We start from the raw sequence: 16407 nt of genomic DNA, 5'->3' as shown, positions 1-16407 counted from the left end.
GTTAGGAAGACTCATCTTCCTGAGTTCAAATCTGGCCTCAGACACTTACTAGCCATGTGACCATTGGTCACTTAACCCTGTTTGCCTCAGTTTCCTCATCTGTAAAATGAGCTGGAAAAGAAAACGACAAACCATTCCAGTGTCTTTGCCAAGAAAACCTCAAATTGGGTCACAAAGAGTCAGGCATGACTGAAAATGACTGAATAAAAACAACTACAAAGGTTTGCAAAGCATTTTAAATATGTAGAGTTGATCCTCACGACAGCCTTGGGTGGTAGATGCTATTGTTATCCCCATTTTGCAGAAGAGGAAACAGGCTGAGAGCTGTTCAGCCAGCTGCTAAGGATCTCAGGAAAGCTTCAAACTCACCTCTTCCCAACTCTAAGCTCAGCACTCTATCTACTTATGCCTCCTATAAGGGATGGTTCTCTGGAAGAGGAAGGAGAGGGATGCATTTCGAAATGTAGGTAATGTAGAAAGAAAAGCTAGCAATACAAATTAATATTTTTTTATAAAAGAAAAATATCCTCTCCTGGGCTCTCTGGGACCTCCTCTCTGATTGGGCTTGGCTAAGTGGTCAGCTTCATTCCCAGTACAGTAATTCCAATGGGAAGGATTGCAAACATCCCCTTGCATTTTCTGACCCTCTCCATTCTCTGGTACACAATGCCAAGACCTTGAGAAATAAGATAAGGGGCCTCAGGGAAATCCAGTCCTTCACCAGCAAGAGAATAAACACAGACATTCCAGATTAGAAGTGGTCTGTGGCTTTCCAGAACTTTTGAATTCAGAGATTTTTGGACAAAATCATTTGCTATTCAGTGACATTTGTTAACAGTAATGAGGGCAGCTGCTTGGAGCTTTATCTTCCCTGACATATAAAAATGAAAGTCCACTTTAGCACACTTCTCACCACTTCCCCCATCTAGTTTCCAAAATGGCAGTTTTTAGCAGGCTCCACACTGCCCTCTAGTGGACAAACTAAGCAGCTCGGGGGGGATTTGGGCATTCTCTAGGCCAGGAAGAGCTGAAAAGAAACTGGAGAAGGCAGAAGAGCAATTCTTTCTAGTCACAGATGAATGAATGAATGAATGAATCATAACTATTAAATAAATGATTTATGACAACTATTGAATGAATGAATGAATGGTGACTAATGACTATTAAATGAATGAATGATGTCTATTGAATAAATAATGAATGAATGGATGGATGGATGACTCATTTATTGGTGATGAATGATGGGAGAAGCTGAGGGCTCAGGAATGATGAAGAAGGACTCTTTGACAAGATGGAGAACATACTTACCATCAGCTCCCCGTAGGATGAAAGAAGGCCAGCTCCATAAGCCTTGATGGTCCCATTCTGTTTACAGAGACCAAACTCCACAGTAAACCAATAGAGCTGATCATGCAAAAGAGGAAACGCAAATGGTCAGAACCAAATATTTCAGGAATATCATTCAAGAATGGGAAGACACCGTGAGATTTGGAAAGATCATTCCAGTTGGAAATGACCCTTTCCATTTCTCTAAGTACTTGCCCCCTTTTTTGTTTGACCTCACGTACTCATCAAACTATGGAGACAGTATGGTATAGCGAATAAAGTGCTGGACCAGGAAGACCTGGTGACTTCAAATCCTACTTCAGACTTTCCCCAGTTGTGTGACCCTGGCCAGGTCATTTGACCTTACTCAGTTTCCTTCTATGTAAAAATAGGAGATTGAACTAGATGACTCTCTCAGGTCCCATCTAGATCCAAAATTATGATTCTATGAGTGGACCCATTATTTCATTGGTGGAAGGGACTTCCAAATTAGGAAAACCCCTTTACCTATTCAGTTTATCTGAAATTTATGCTTTTACTTCCCTCAGTCAGAAGTTAGGTGACTTGTCCAGGAGCACACAGTCAATATGTATCAGAGGTAGGACTCTCCTGTGTGTAACAAATACTTGATAAATGATTATGAAGTCAAATTGAGTAGAATCAAATTCCTCCCCAGCTGCTTTCAGAGCAGCATGCTTTCCTTACCGTTCCCATGTTGACCTAAACCCCAGAGTTGGGCTTATTACCCAGCCCCTTTTTCTCAAGCCCACTCATTCTTCAAGGTCTGGCCTAAATCCTGCCGCCTCTATGAAATCTTTCCTGACGGCTCCAGTCCACAATGATATCTCACTACACACTCACCAAGTGCAATAATTGTAGCTGACATGTATATAGCATCTGTAAAAATGAGGAGTTTCGTCCAGATGATCTGTCTAAGAGTGCTTCCATCTCTAACAAACATTCTGTCTCTCTTCGGGTTTGATTTCTTGACCATTCAGCAGAAGTGTTGAACAGAATCTCCACTCGTGTGACCTCAGCTCACTGGCTGTACCAGATAACACAGAAGGACCCTTCCTGTTCAGAAGCCTCTGATTAGTACGGTCAGACTTGGGAATAACTGAGCTGCTCTTTCTAAATCTGCCTCTGACTCCCTTCTACAGAATGCAATTAGCCCTAGTAAGTCAAAGGGGGTTGACTTAAGTCACCACTTTGTTCTGAGGTTCATGAATGAGGTGGCAGGATAGAGTAAAAGAAAGAATATTAGTTGAGAGTCAGAGTGTCTGATTCAAAGTCCCAGCTTCACTATTTCAAAGCTCCCTGGTCGTGACTGATCATCTCTCATCTCTAGACCTCAGCTGCTTCAGCTGTAAAATGAATAGAATAATCCCAGGATCGTTCCCATCGCTAGTTTGTTGTGAGTGAAATTTTATGCAAGTATGAGCTAGTGTTTTCTGGCACAATTAGTCTTCCGTAGCAAAGCAAATATGTAATAATTACACCAGCATAAAATCAGACTTTTATGTGGGGAAAAAACTAGAAAACCCAAATAATATCTTTCTTACAGAATAAATGCTAAGGTGGTAGCAAATATGAAACCTAGGTCAACTATTTATGACCTTGACTGGAGTGAAAAGTTGGATAGTTCTGCAGACTCCGGACCTCTCTTAGTAGTTATTGGACAGTTGGATGGTGCAGTGGATAAAATACCAGGCATGGAATCAGGAAGACTCAACTTCCTGAGTTAGAATCTGATCTCAGACACTTACTAGCTGTGGGACCCTGGGGACATCACTTAGCCCTATTTACCTCAGTTTCCTCATCTGTAAAATGAGCTGGAGAAGGAAATGGCAAACCATTCCAATATCTCTGCCAAGAAAACCCCAAATGGGGTCACAAAGAGTTGGACGGGGCTGAAATGACTGACCAACAAAATTAGTAATCTGGAGTCATGGAATGAGTATTGAATTTGGTGTTCAAATTTTATCTCTAACTCTTTTATGGGACCTTAGACAAGTCAGTCATACCACTTTCCTGGGTCTCAGTTTCCTCATCTGTAAAACTATGGTGCTGGATTTGATGACTTCTCGGGTCCGTCCAGCTCCAAATCTAGGAACATTAACGTTTTCATGTTACCAATTCTAGTCGTAGAATCATAGGTCTAAAGCTAGGAGGGGCCTCTAAGTTTCCTCATCAATGAAAAATCTGAAATTTCCACTAAAATATCACCTCCTACAGGAAGCCTTCTCCAACCCCTATTAATTCTAGTGCCTTCTTTGTTCTTTCCTACTTATCCTATATGGGCATCTAGGTGGAAGCGGGTAGGATGCTGGGCCCAGAGTCAGGAAGACTCATCTTCCTCAATTCAAATCTGACCTCAGACACTTGCTAGCTGTGTGATCCTGTGCAAGTCACCTCACCCTCTTTGCCTCAGTTTCCTCATCTGTAAAAGGAGTTGGAGAAGAAAATGGCAAACCACTCCAGCGTCTTTGCCAAGAAATCCCCAAAATGGGGTCATGAGGAGTTGGATATGACTGAACAACAACAAATATGTCCTATATGTAGCTTGTTTTGTATATATCTGTTCACTTGTTGTCTCCCCCATTAGATCGTAAGCTCCTTGAGGTCAGGGACAGTCTTTTACCTCCTTTTGTATCCTTAATACTTAGCACAGTGCCTGGCACAGCAGGTCCTTAATAAACATTTACTGAATTGAATTGAAAGATTAACTGACTTGTCCAAGGCCACGCAGGTAGCAAAAGCTGTGATTCATAGGTTCAGAGATGTAGGACCAGAGTGAACCTTAAAGATCATCTAATCCAACCGACTCATTTTAACAGACAAAGAAATTGATTGAGATGAGGTGAGTTGCTCGGTATCACATAGGTGACAAAACTATGCTCTGTAGCTAGGTGGTGCGTGTCTGGGCTGACAGTCGGAAGGACCTGAGTTCAACTCTTTATTTGGACACTAGCTGTTTGACTTTGAGTGAGGGTCACTTAACCCCTCAGTCTCCATTTCAGACCTATTTGTATGCCAGCACACCTATAGGGTGTTGTGGCAATGTGGTGTTATGTACAGCCTCTGAGTCTAGAACATCTGGGTTCGAGCCTTATCTCTGACATACACCGACTGTGTAACTTTGAGCAATCCATCCAATTTTTCCATGACCCCAAGTAACTTACTCAAATTGTGAGATACAGAGAAGTCACCCGTTTGTATCAGTAGAGGTAATTTCCTTACCTGGGAGTTTCCTATGTTGATATTTAAGGCTTGGTCCCTATTCTTATATGTTTACATTTGTTCCCCCCTCAAACACACACACACACACACACACACACACTCACACACACAATTTTAAATACCTCGTGGGCAAGGATGATTTCATTTTTGCCTTTTCTATTTCTAGATCCTAGCACCATGCCTGGTATATAGTAGACACTTAATAATTGCTTGTTAATTCATCAGTGTCTTCCTTTGCCTATCCTGTGCCAGGGGCCTGAAGGCCTCCAGCTCCTGCCTATTGCTAACCAAAACCTCACTTCTTTGAGTTAAAGCTCACTGCCAGTAGATTCATTTGGGAGATTCAGGACTCAGGTCACGCAGGATGTCTCGTACTTGATGGAATGGGAGGCCCAGAGGTAGGCTCACATTTCTTGCCTCTAGTCCTGGGCCAGGCTCATGCCTCTAGAGACAGGGCAGCAAGGTTTTTCCGGTCGGAGGTTGTGTTTTCTGGGTGCCAGGAAAACAAAGTACCATGGAGTAGCTACATCCAGGCAGCCCCCTGGGAGTCCTCTGTTGTAGCAGAGTTGTGAGTTGCTATGTTGGGGATGACCTTGTGGAAGCGGGAAGCTGACGGCCGCTGGCATTGCTCATGCAACTCCTAAATGAGCTGATTGGGCTGGAGAAGGCTGGAGAGGGGGTGGGGAGGGGGAGAAGTCTATCTCTCCAGACTTTTCTACAGAGTCTGGCAAATCCGCTGCAAGAGCTGCCACGGCACAGACCTCATACAAGGTAGGTCCAGCTGCAAACATGGAACGGCTTGGTCAGAACAGATGGCTGAGCTGTGTGGGAGAGAGCAGGTCATCAAATAGCACTCATTGAAGGTAATCTACAATGTTTCTTAATAACAACTTTAAAAAAAAAAAAGCCCTCTCCACCTGCCTCCAAGCAGCAGGGATGCCAAGTCCGTGTAACTAGGGAGGCATCCATTACACTGGAAACTTGTCTGACCCTTCTTACTTGCATTCCAGGTCCTAGAACTGTGGTCCCTAGTGAGAGCTGGCTGGGATATCCCAGCATGCACTTGGCCAATGATGTCAGTGACACCTTGGTTCCCCAGTAGAGTCTAAACCTCATTTGGCTCGTAGTGTATGTCACACTCCCTAGCTGAGCGACCTTGAGAAAGTAATCTCACCTCCCCAGACCTCAGTTCTTTTCTCTGTAGAACAAAGGGGGTGCATTTCCTGGCCTTTGAGGTCCATTCCAACTCTGTGTGTATAAGCCTATAATCCTAGGTCACTTAACTTCACCTTATCTGTCAAAAAAAGAGTTGGGGAGAGGGGTTAGACCCAATGGCTTCTGAAGCCCTAATCCATTGTAAATCTCTGGTTCTATGGTCCTGCTAGAACAAATGAGAGGTCATCTGGTAAAACAATGAGCTTAGAGTTATCTCAAAGGCAGGGCCAGGGGTGCTTTTGTGGACCTCAGTTTCCTCATTTGTAAAATGAAAGGTTTCAACTAGATGCCCTCTGAAGTCCCTTCACGTTCTAGCCCTGTGATCGATCCTATGATATCTCAAGGTTTCTCCCAACACTAACATTCTATGTTCCAATGTGCCTTTCAGCTCTAGCATTCTATGCTCCGTTAGGATGTGTTGCTGCTGAGATTAAGACTGAGAAATGGGTCCATGTATGGGCCAAATTGCTTGGTTCTCCTCTCACCCCCAAACAACTCTTTTTAGCCCAGTGATCTGTGGGTCATTGGTTATCAGCCAGATTGATGGAGAAAGTGCAGCTGGACCAGCCAATATCCATCACTTTCTGAAAAACAACTCGAGCGTGTCTCCTGCTTAGAGTGAGTCATTAGCATTATCAATCAATCCACAAGTATGTATTGAGTACCTAGGTTCCTGGAGCATAGACTTGGAACTGGAAGGGACTTCAGAGGGCATATAGTCCAACCCTCTCATTTTTCAGAGTTGCACAGCTAGAAAATGTCTGAGCTGGGATTTGAATTTAGTCTTCCTGACTCCCAGCCCAGTGTTCTATTTATCTCCACTGTGCCATTGGTGGTGGGGTATGAATTTATTAATTATGAATTTTAGAATAATAACAACCACAAACGTTTCAGTATACCAAAAAAAGATGATATATGGAGAACCAAAGGAAAAAAGTATATGGTAGTGTCTGTGTGTGTGTGTGTGTGTGTGTGTGTGTGTGTGTGTGTATACACAGAAAAGAGGATATGAAGAAGAACTGAGTTCAAATCTCAGTTCAGACACTTACTACCTGTATGACTTTGTAAAACTTCTTGGGGCCTTAGTTTTCTCATCTATAAATGGATTCTGGGGACATCTCCAGTCGTCCTGATCTATATCTCGCCACTGGACCCAGACAGCTCCAGAGGAGAAAGTGAGGTTGGTGACTTAGCACAGCCCTCCCTCACTTAAACCCAATTCACTTGCATGTCACGGCATCACCTTCCTGATGTCATGGTCCTCCTTGAGAATGAAGGACAAACAACAACATGAATGGACTCATTGACTTGTAAAGTCCTTTTCAGCTCTCAGTCTATGGTTCTGTGAGTTGTCTTTTTTCTATACATAGGTGAATCAACTAGAAATGTGTAATGCCTACTTATGGTGGCCAGTTTTTCAATGTCAGTGTCGCACGATCCAAGTGAGGCAAGTCCAATATCCTGGAGAGGGCAAAAGAAATAAAAAGAGATTGTCTTATTTTTTTAAGGATCTCTTCATAAGGCCTTTCTGTTCTAAATTTCTAGTTGTCAATTCAATTCTGAGAGTACTCCAATCCACACCCCCAAATTATGACTGCTCTGGTCTGGTCTGGTCTGGTTAGTGTTGACTGGGGTTGGGTGGGGGTAGGAACAGGGGAAGTCTGGTAATATAAAGAAAGTACTGCCTGGAAATACGCCATGCTCAATCAATGTTATTCTGATTACCAAAATGAAGGTTGAGGGAATACATATGACCCAAATGCATGCTCAAACTGAAATCGCAATCATTTAATGACCCTCGGTAACCCCATCTATAAAATAAAAGAGACTTGGTGAATTCTATAGTCCCTTTTACGCTGGAACATTTTTCCCCACAAGATCCCTTTCATTTATATTCTGAGGGCCATCTCAGCTTTGACATTATCTATTCTAAAGTCTCTTCTAGGTCTGACATTCTATATTCTAAGGTCCCTCCCAGATCTGAAAATTCATATCCTAAGGCTGGTCCCAGCTCTGACATTCTAAGGTCCCATCTTAGCTCTGAAATGCCTTGGTCTAAGGTTCCTCCCAGCTCTGAAATGCCTTGGTCTAAGGTCCCTCTCAGCTCCAACTCTTCATTTTATTTATTCTAACATAAAGACCCTAGTGGACCATTCTCCTCTCACATCTTACGATTCTGCATTTGATTCTCCCAATGCTTGCTTTTGAAGCTAACACACATTTCTAACTGGTATATAAGAACCAATGCAGGTTGGTAGACGGGAGGGGGAGGAATATTATTACCTGTGAGAACTGGGAGAATTATTTGTCTGCTAGCATTGGAATGTGACCCAATAGTTCATGGCAGCAATCTCTGGAATGATCAAATATGAGGTGATATATATGATTTAATAACACAAAAAGATGACCATATAATCCGGTCTTAGGTACATTCTCTACAATGCAACTTACAATGTAATTAGCCTGTATTTCAATGCCCAAGTGAATCTGTTATCTCATCCTTGTGTGGGTATGTATGTGAGTGTATGTGTTTGTACACTTCCTTGAGGCAGACCCCTTTCTGGCCATGCCTCTTTATTCTATGCAATCTCAGTAGATGTCTTTCCCTAAGTGCTACAGGGCAGACGTACCCAACATGCAGGAAACCATCCTCTGAGTCTTGAAAAATTGGTTGGGCACCAACACTGGTTCTCCATTGTTATCTCTTGTTCTTATGATGTGACTGGCCCGCCTTTATTTATTATCATATTTCTTGTGTGATATCCCTTATGACATCTGGTGTAAAGGATATCGTTGGGTAACCAACACAATTCTAAATTATATTATAGTTATTTGTGCTGTTTTATACATGCGTAGACACACACCCAACCAAGGCTAGGGACCATGCCTTTCTCCATCTTTGTATTCTTTGTATGTCTAATAAAGTGCCTCGGACAGTGAAGGTGCTAAATGGAGAATCAGGATGGTGTAGAGAATAGATGCCCAGCTCTGGAGGAACAAAGACCTGGGTCTAAGTCCTGCCTCTGTCATATATAGGAGGTGTGAAACTGAGAAAGACTTAACCTCTTATTGGCCCAGGCAACCTTTAAAGACATTAACTTGTAGAATAATTGGGTAGAGCTATATTGGATAGAGGAAAAAGCCACAATAGGAGTTCCCCAGGCTAAAGAATTCCAGGTCAGAACCAGATGTAATTATTATACATAACACAAATATGCATTCATACACACTGTACATCTATCTATACATATATCTACCAATGGCCAACCAACATCTATCTATATAAGTGTATGCAATTAAACAATGAATGAAATTTATTTGTTCTTTTAATTTTATTTATTTAATTATATTGTGGTTCTAAAAAAGGTAGCTACTATAAAAAGTCCATTTAAATTTAGACAGTGTTTGAAAGAAAATCTCCAACAACCCAAATTATAGTTATTATTAGAATTTTTAAAGTCTGGTTAGAATTTGCTCTTATCATTCTTTCCCTAGGCTACAGCCCTGGAGCACAAACAGATTACTGCTCTTGGAAATGAGCATTCCCACCCCCCTTCTCCTCACATTTCTATTGTTTGCTTCATTTTAAACAGCACCCCTACTCTCTACCACTGAGTGAAACATATATTTTACTTCTTAAGCCAGATTTTGAAAAAAAAATGTTGCCAGAGTTTTGCAACATCCCTTGGGCTAACCAGAGGCTCCCTGAGGTTCCACAGAACCAGAACTGGGAATAAGAGCTCTAGTCAGAGGTGTAGAATGCTCAATGATCAACAAGCAACTTCATGTCGAAGGACAGAAGGGTGACTCCTCTCTGAATCACAGTGTACAATGTCTGTACACGTGTGGCCGTGAAGTATGGGCTGTGGTCTACTTCCCTGCCGGAGGGCCTCTGGAAGAATGCAGAAAAGAGGAAATGAGTCCTTGGTGCCTCCAATCTGACTCCCTTCTGAGACCTTCCTCCTGAACCTGTGGGAGCATCTGTCTTCTAAGGTCCTACTATCCTCCCAGTTCATAAAACTTGCTCTTAGGAAAGGAACTGAAATGATTGCAAATTTAAATTATTTTTTTTACTCTCTAGAGGGGAATTTCCATTTTAAATTTCATCTCTAATTGGAAAATAAAAAAGCATTGTCGTCACTTAGAAGAGTTTCAAGCATTTCAAGCATCAGGGAATTCATAGGCTAGTAGAGAGAAGGAGAAAGGGGTGGTATATGGGATGGTGGTAGAGGACCATCCTTGAGCCCTTGAAATAAAACTGTGTAATACCTGTGGTTACCTAGTCTACTTATTTGTAAAAAGACCATTTGGTCCCCACCTTACATACAGATCCCATAGTGATTTCCCTAAAGGGTAGGTCTGATCACGTCAAACACACACACCTCCCTCGGGAAATTCCAATGCCTCCCTCTAATATCAAATAAAAACTCTTGTGTTTGGCATTAATGCCCATTACAACCTGACCCCTTCCTACCTTTCCAGTCTTCTTACATGTTACTCCCCTCCACATAGGCCAGCCATACATTAGACTACCTCTCCCACCTCCATGACTTTGTACTGGCTGTTTCCTATGCCCATCATGCTCTCCCTACTCACTGATACCTCTTGGAATTCTTGGGCACTCTCTCATGGTTCTCCCAGCTGTTAGTGCCCTCCCCTGTGAGTTCCCTTGTCTATATCTTGTATAGAGAAGTTCTATACGGGCAGATGTTGTATTGCTCCATTAGAATGCAAACGCTTTGACGGCAACCCTTATTTTGCTTCTGTCTTTATATCACTTGGCACACAGTAGATGCTAAATAAATACTTATTAATTGGTTGAGGAAATACCAATCTCTGCACCCTGAATAAGGGAGGAAAGGGGGGATATATTCAGAAACAGATGAATGTAAAAAACCAAAGGCATCAATTAAAAAAAAATACCAGCTTCCTAGGCGAGATTCCATAAACCTTGTCTACAGGGCTCGATCCACAGGGAAAACAAGACAACAAAAGCCTTTGCATCAGGCAAACCTCAAAGCACCACAGGGAGATGATGACCAGAGAGTATCTTACGGTTCTGGAGAATGCATGGGGGAGGAGGAATGTCTGATGTACTGAGTACTCTGGAACACACGGAAGGCCAGGCTGGCAAGGAAGTCACGAGTAGATAGGAGTCCTGCAGCTGGTCTCAGTTGAAAACCAGTTCTCTCTGAGTGCCAGGAAGAGGAAGAATGAGATTTTTGAGAGGCTTCCAGTCAATTAGGGCAGCTAGGTGGTACCATAGTGCATAGAAAACGGCTTGGAATAAGGAAAACTCATCTTCCTAAGTTCAAATCTAGCCTCAGACATTTAGTAGCTGGGTGACCCTGGGCAAGTCATTTAACCCTATTTGCCTCAGTTTCCTAATCAGTAAAATAAGCTGGAGAAGGAAATGGCAAACCCCTCCAGTATCTCTGCCAAAAGAACTCTAGATTGGGGTCACAAAGAGTCAAACTTGACTGAAAAATGACTTAACAACAATAAACCAATCAATTGTAGGTCCCTGAGCCATTCCTTTGGAAATTCTTTAATAACTTGGCACAGAACCAGCTTTTTATCCTGAAAATAGTGATTGTGCTAGATGTCAAAGTACATACAGGGCTGGGCTTAAAGTCAGGAAGACCTGAGTTTGAATTCCATCTCTATGACTCTGGGCAAATCATTTAATATCTCTTGGCCTCAGTTTCCTCATCTGTAGCACAAAAACAATAACAGCACCTATTTCACAGGCCTGTTGTGAGATTCAAATTAGATAATATCTATAAAGTTTTTTACAAAACTTAAAGTGCTATATAAATGCTAGTTATTATTATACAACCAAAGCAAGGCAAGAATCAGGATCTATCTAATCAGGATAAATGTAAAGTTCTATGCTGGGGTTCAAAAAATCAGCCACACAAACACAAGATAGGATAAATGTGGTTAGACATCAATAATCCATGTAAAAAGGCTTTGAATGGGTATAGTTTTTTCTCCAATAGATAGTGAGGATTTATCTTAAAAGTGTATCATTCCTAACATCCTCCTTTCCCTCCAGAGAGCTGTTTGTTAAATAAATAAATATTTACCAGCACACCCCTGTGTATATGAACATAGCACATTTTACACCTTGGGATATCATCATCTTTGGATTTCCACACCTCAAGGAACAAAGAAGATGGCTGTCTTTTTTGTTTAGTCATGAAACTTTCCATAATGTTGAAAAGACCTATTATTGTTGCCAGGAAGAATAAATATATAAGTGGATGTTCATTTGAAAAGAGCAGGAGGATGGAACTGGGAAAGCAGGGGAGAAGCAACGTGGTGATGGGGTCAGCAGGAGGGCAGGGAATAATGGGAAGACGGGCATGAGTAGAATTATGGCTGCTGGACAAGACTGAAAAAAAAGGACTTAACTCACCCAACCACATTGTCAGTGTGTACATAAGGCCTCTCTCTCTCTCTCTCTCTCTCTCTCTCTCTCTCTCTCTCTCTCTCTCTCTCTCTCTCTGCCTAAGACAACCTTCACAAAAAGAACTAATTAAATAGACTTTTTTTTTAACCTAAAAAATTTTGTTGGTAATGAGTTCCAGGTGGGTTGCAGAGCAAATTCCCAAATCGAAATAGTTTCCCTAGAAAGAAACAATTGGGTCTGCTTGTACTTCTGTTAACCCCTGAAAGAGAAACTCAGAAGAACCTCCCTGGGCATGTCCCATGGACTGAATGGGTGCATATTCTGTGTTGGGCAGTCCCCAGAAGTCATGTCTTCCTTACTTCGTAGTCATTTCCAGGGACCGTTCCAAATGTTGAGCTGGGTTTTAAATTTATTTTTTGACCTAATTATCTCAGAGATCACTAATCTCTCTATACATGTTGAGGGTAGTGGAGGCCCACTGGGAGGATCTTGCCCATGACTTTTTCTTCTGATATTTCATAATATCCATTTAATGAGAGAGTAATTAGTTGGCTCGTAAACCAGTGTTATGGTCCTGTGCTTTCCATATGCAATGGCAAAATTCAGGCATCACAGTAGAGTTTATTTTAGGAAATTGTGCTAAGAGATTCATGACTCTGCCTGGAGAAATGATGGGGGCTTGATGAAAACTCCCCACATTGCCTCTTTGGGCAATCCGTTTGTTTGATAATGGTTGAATTTTCTGGCCCAAGGACTGAAACTATCAAAAATATGATGGGGAAAAAATAAAAGTAAATCTCCATTTTAATCTAATCTTTCTTCCAGATAATCACTATGGTATAATTGAAAACATACTGGATTTGCTCATAAGACCTGAGTTTAAAGGATGTTGATTAGTTTCATTGAAATACTTTAATTTTTTGTCTTTCTTTTGCTGTTTGTTGTTACAAGGGACGATTATAGGGAAGGGAGTAGGTGTTAGATATGAAGGTGATATGAAGATAAAAAGTAGCAATTTAAAACAAAAGATATAGGTTCAAATTCCAATTCTAATACTTATTAACTGTGTGGAGTTCGTGTAAATCACTGTGGTCTTCTCGAGAGGACTATATCAAGGAAGACCTGTATTTGAATCCTGCCCTTGATGTGTCCTGTGTGAATGGCGATAAGCTTATTTAACTTTTCTAAGCCTCAGTTTTCTCATCTGCAAAAAAAGGGGAGGAAGGGAGGATAATAATATCTGTAACTCCAACCTCACAAGCTTACTCTGAGACTCAAATGAGATAATGCATGTAAAAACACTTTGTAAACTTTAAAGCACAATGCAAATGCTGCTGATTGTCGTCATTATTTGTATGAACTTATCATAGCCTTAGTTTCCTCACCTGTAAAATGAGGGGGCAGACTATATGAACTCTGAGGTCCTTTCTAGTTCTAACTCTAGGAAAGGAAGGAAGGAAGGAAGGAGGGAAGGAGAGAGGAAAGGAAAGAAAGAAAAGGGAAGAATGAAAGGGAGGGAGGAAGAAAAAGAGAAGGAAGGAAGAAAAAGAAAGGAAGGAAAGCAGGGAAGGAGGGAGGAAGAAAAGGGAAGGAAGAAGAGAAGGAAGGAAAGAAGTCAAGGAGGGAGAGAAGAAGAAAAGAAAGAAGGAAAGGAAGGAAGGAAAGAAGGAAGAAAAGGGAAGGAAGAAAAGAAGGGAAGAAGAAAACAGAGGGAAGGAAGGGAAGAAGAACAAAAAAGCAAGCAAAAGAGAACTTAATTCCAGTATACCAGTGGAGCCATTATGGACAAAGACACTACTAAATTGTATTAACTCAGGAAGATTGACCTGGCTCCTGAATTGGGGGAGGGGAGGACAGGCAGGGAAGTGGGACATCCTCTAGATAATTTGGCAATGACTCAGAGAGGCAGCCAGCAGAGAATGTGGGAAATCCACCATTTGGGACTAGAAAAATAACTCCTCAGAGGGTTTCCATGCATCCATCACCATCACCAACATCATTAAGCTTACTTGGGTACCTATTGTTTAAAGTGCCTTAGGGGCAAGCACTATACCTTGTTCACTGTGGCATCCCTCTCAGCAGTGAGCACCAAAATCTTCACGTTAAAAATACTCAGAAGATGTTTGCTGAATGAATAAGTTTGTGTCAGAGAATACCAAAAGCCAGGGAGTCCAACACAGAAATCCCCAACAAATGGCCCCTAAGCCTTTCATTGAGGTCCTCCAGGGACCGAGAACCTTCTACCCCCCAAAGCACTTCATTTCATGTCTGGAGGTCTCCAGTTATTAGTTAGTCTTTTTTTAACATCAAACAAAAAACAGTCTTTCTGCAACCTCCAACCATTTCTCCTAGGTCTGACCTCTGGGGCTAGGGAACAAAGCATTAATCTCTCTTTCAAAAGATAGCCTTTCCATTCTTGAAGAATACTATCATGGATTAGATCAGTAGTCTTCAAACACCCATATGAGTAATTTTTATTTTTATGGTGGTGATGTTCTAGGTGGGGTGTGTGTGAGTGTATGTGAGTGAATGTGTGTGTGTGTGTGTGTGTGTGTGTGTGTGCACGCGCATGCCTTCACGCATATGGGGATGGACAGAGAGGGAAACAAGGGCTATGGTGATGGGTTTTCCCTCCAACACATGAGTAGCTGCACCTATGGGTGCCTAGATCAGAGTTCTGTTATAACTTCCCCAAGGGACCAAAAACTGGCTCGGATGAGGCAAAGTTAGATGAGATTGCCTCTAAGCTCCTGTCTGACTCTCTATCTACAATCCTAGTCTTCCCTTCTCCAGGCTAAACATTTTTTTCAACAGCTCTTCACATAACATGGTCTCCAGTCCCCTCAATACCCTAGCCATGCTTTCTGGATTCCTTCCACTTTGTCAATATCCTTCCTAAAATGTTCTTCCTGAAATTTGGTCATCAGAATTTAACAACGAATCCTCTGGGTGTAGAGGCACACCCTGCTAAGAAAAGATATTGCACCTTTATTTGTGACATCTGTTGTTTTAAATCTGAGAAAGGTAGACACTGGCTGAACCCCTCCCCATCTTTGTTTCTAAGGAGGATTTTCACTTCATTCCAACCAAGATTCACCCCAAGACAAGAGGTTGTGTCCCCTCTAGCCTTTATGTGAGCTCAGCTCGAGTTTGTTAGTTTGGCAGGTGGATGACTGGCTATGTATTGGAGTCAGTTCATAATTTGCTTTCAACCTAATTTCTTTTCACGCTTTTGAAATCAGCCATGGGTTATTTATTTTTCATTTTGCCAAACTTAGCAACAGCCTCAGGCTCCATCTGGCACCTTCCACTTAAGCTTCTGCAGGACTGGAAGGGAGTTTCCTCTCTAGTACTTTCTCCTTTAGAAAACTACATTAGATTATAAGCAGTTGGATAGATGGGAAAGTCAGGCCCCAACTGGATGGGGTCCAAGGATTATCTCAAAGTCTCATCCTATTCACCTTGCAGCCCCCAGAGTCAGCCCTATTTGCCCACTGGCACAGTCCATTTTATTGATACCAAATTAGTGTCACTATGATTCTTGGAGTTTCTGCTTCCACGGCTGCATATCAGGTAGACAATTCTGGCTGCCCATGTTCCTTATAATGAATGCCCAATTCATGCAGGTATCAAGACATCACTTTGTGATATCATTGCCCCTCTTTGAAAATGAAGGACAAATAACAACAATGAAAGCATTTCTAAACCAGACATCCCCTTGAGGCCCCATAGCCTCTCTTTTGGAGATTGAACTCCTACATGTTTGATAGGTCCATCTTTTCCACCTTCATTCTTTGTCCTTCTATTTCTGGCATATAGCACAGTGCCTAGGACACAGGAAGCTCTTCATTTGTGCTTGTTGATTACTTGATCCATCAGGAAAAACTTAAGTAAATCTATCAGGTGCTATTTATAACCAAAGCAAAGAAGTGACTGTTATTTTGGTTAAATGTCCCTAATTAACTGGAATCGTATTTGTCTGAGTTTCTTTAACTGGTTCTTTGATTTCACCTGTATGGGAAAGTCCCTGTATCAATTAACATCAGTAACTGCTCTAGAACTTAGACCCTTGTATAGGGCACACAGCCTAGTTGAACAATTTGCTCAGAGTCCCATAGACAATATGTGTAAGAACTGAGATATGAACTCAGGTCTTCCTGATTCCAAGGCTAGTTCTCTATCCACTGAGAGGTATTGAACATGAGGCTAGA

General features: G+C 41.8%; 1 protein-coding gene across 1 annotated transcript in view; it reads right to left on the bottom strand.

The window, feature by feature from the left end:
- LOC114038548 (tyrosine 3-monooxygenase-like) overlaps positions 1 to 16407 on the bottom strand; it is a 57038-nt gene that overhangs the window by 13030 nt on the left and 27601 nt on the right. Inside the window, 4 exon segments of the mRNA XM_027855857.1 lie at positions 1309 to 1404; positions 7162 to 7242; positions 8065 to 8134; positions 10837 to 10972. Of these exon segments, the coding sequence (XP_027711658.1) occupies positions 1309 to 1404; positions 7162 to 7242; positions 8065 to 8134; positions 10837 to 10972 (383 nt within the window).

The sequence above is a fragment of the Vombatus ursinus genome, unplaced genomic scaffold (assembly GCF_900497805.2).
Source record: "Vombatus ursinus unplaced genomic scaffold, bare-nosed wombat genome assembly UNPS02011334.1, whole genome shotgun sequence".
Lineage (NCBI taxonomy): Eukaryota > Metazoa > Chordata > Mammalia > Diprotodontia > Vombatidae > Vombatus > Vombatus ursinus.
Note: the sequence above shows the minus strand (reverse complement) of the source record. Positions and strands in the feature narration are given on the sequence as shown.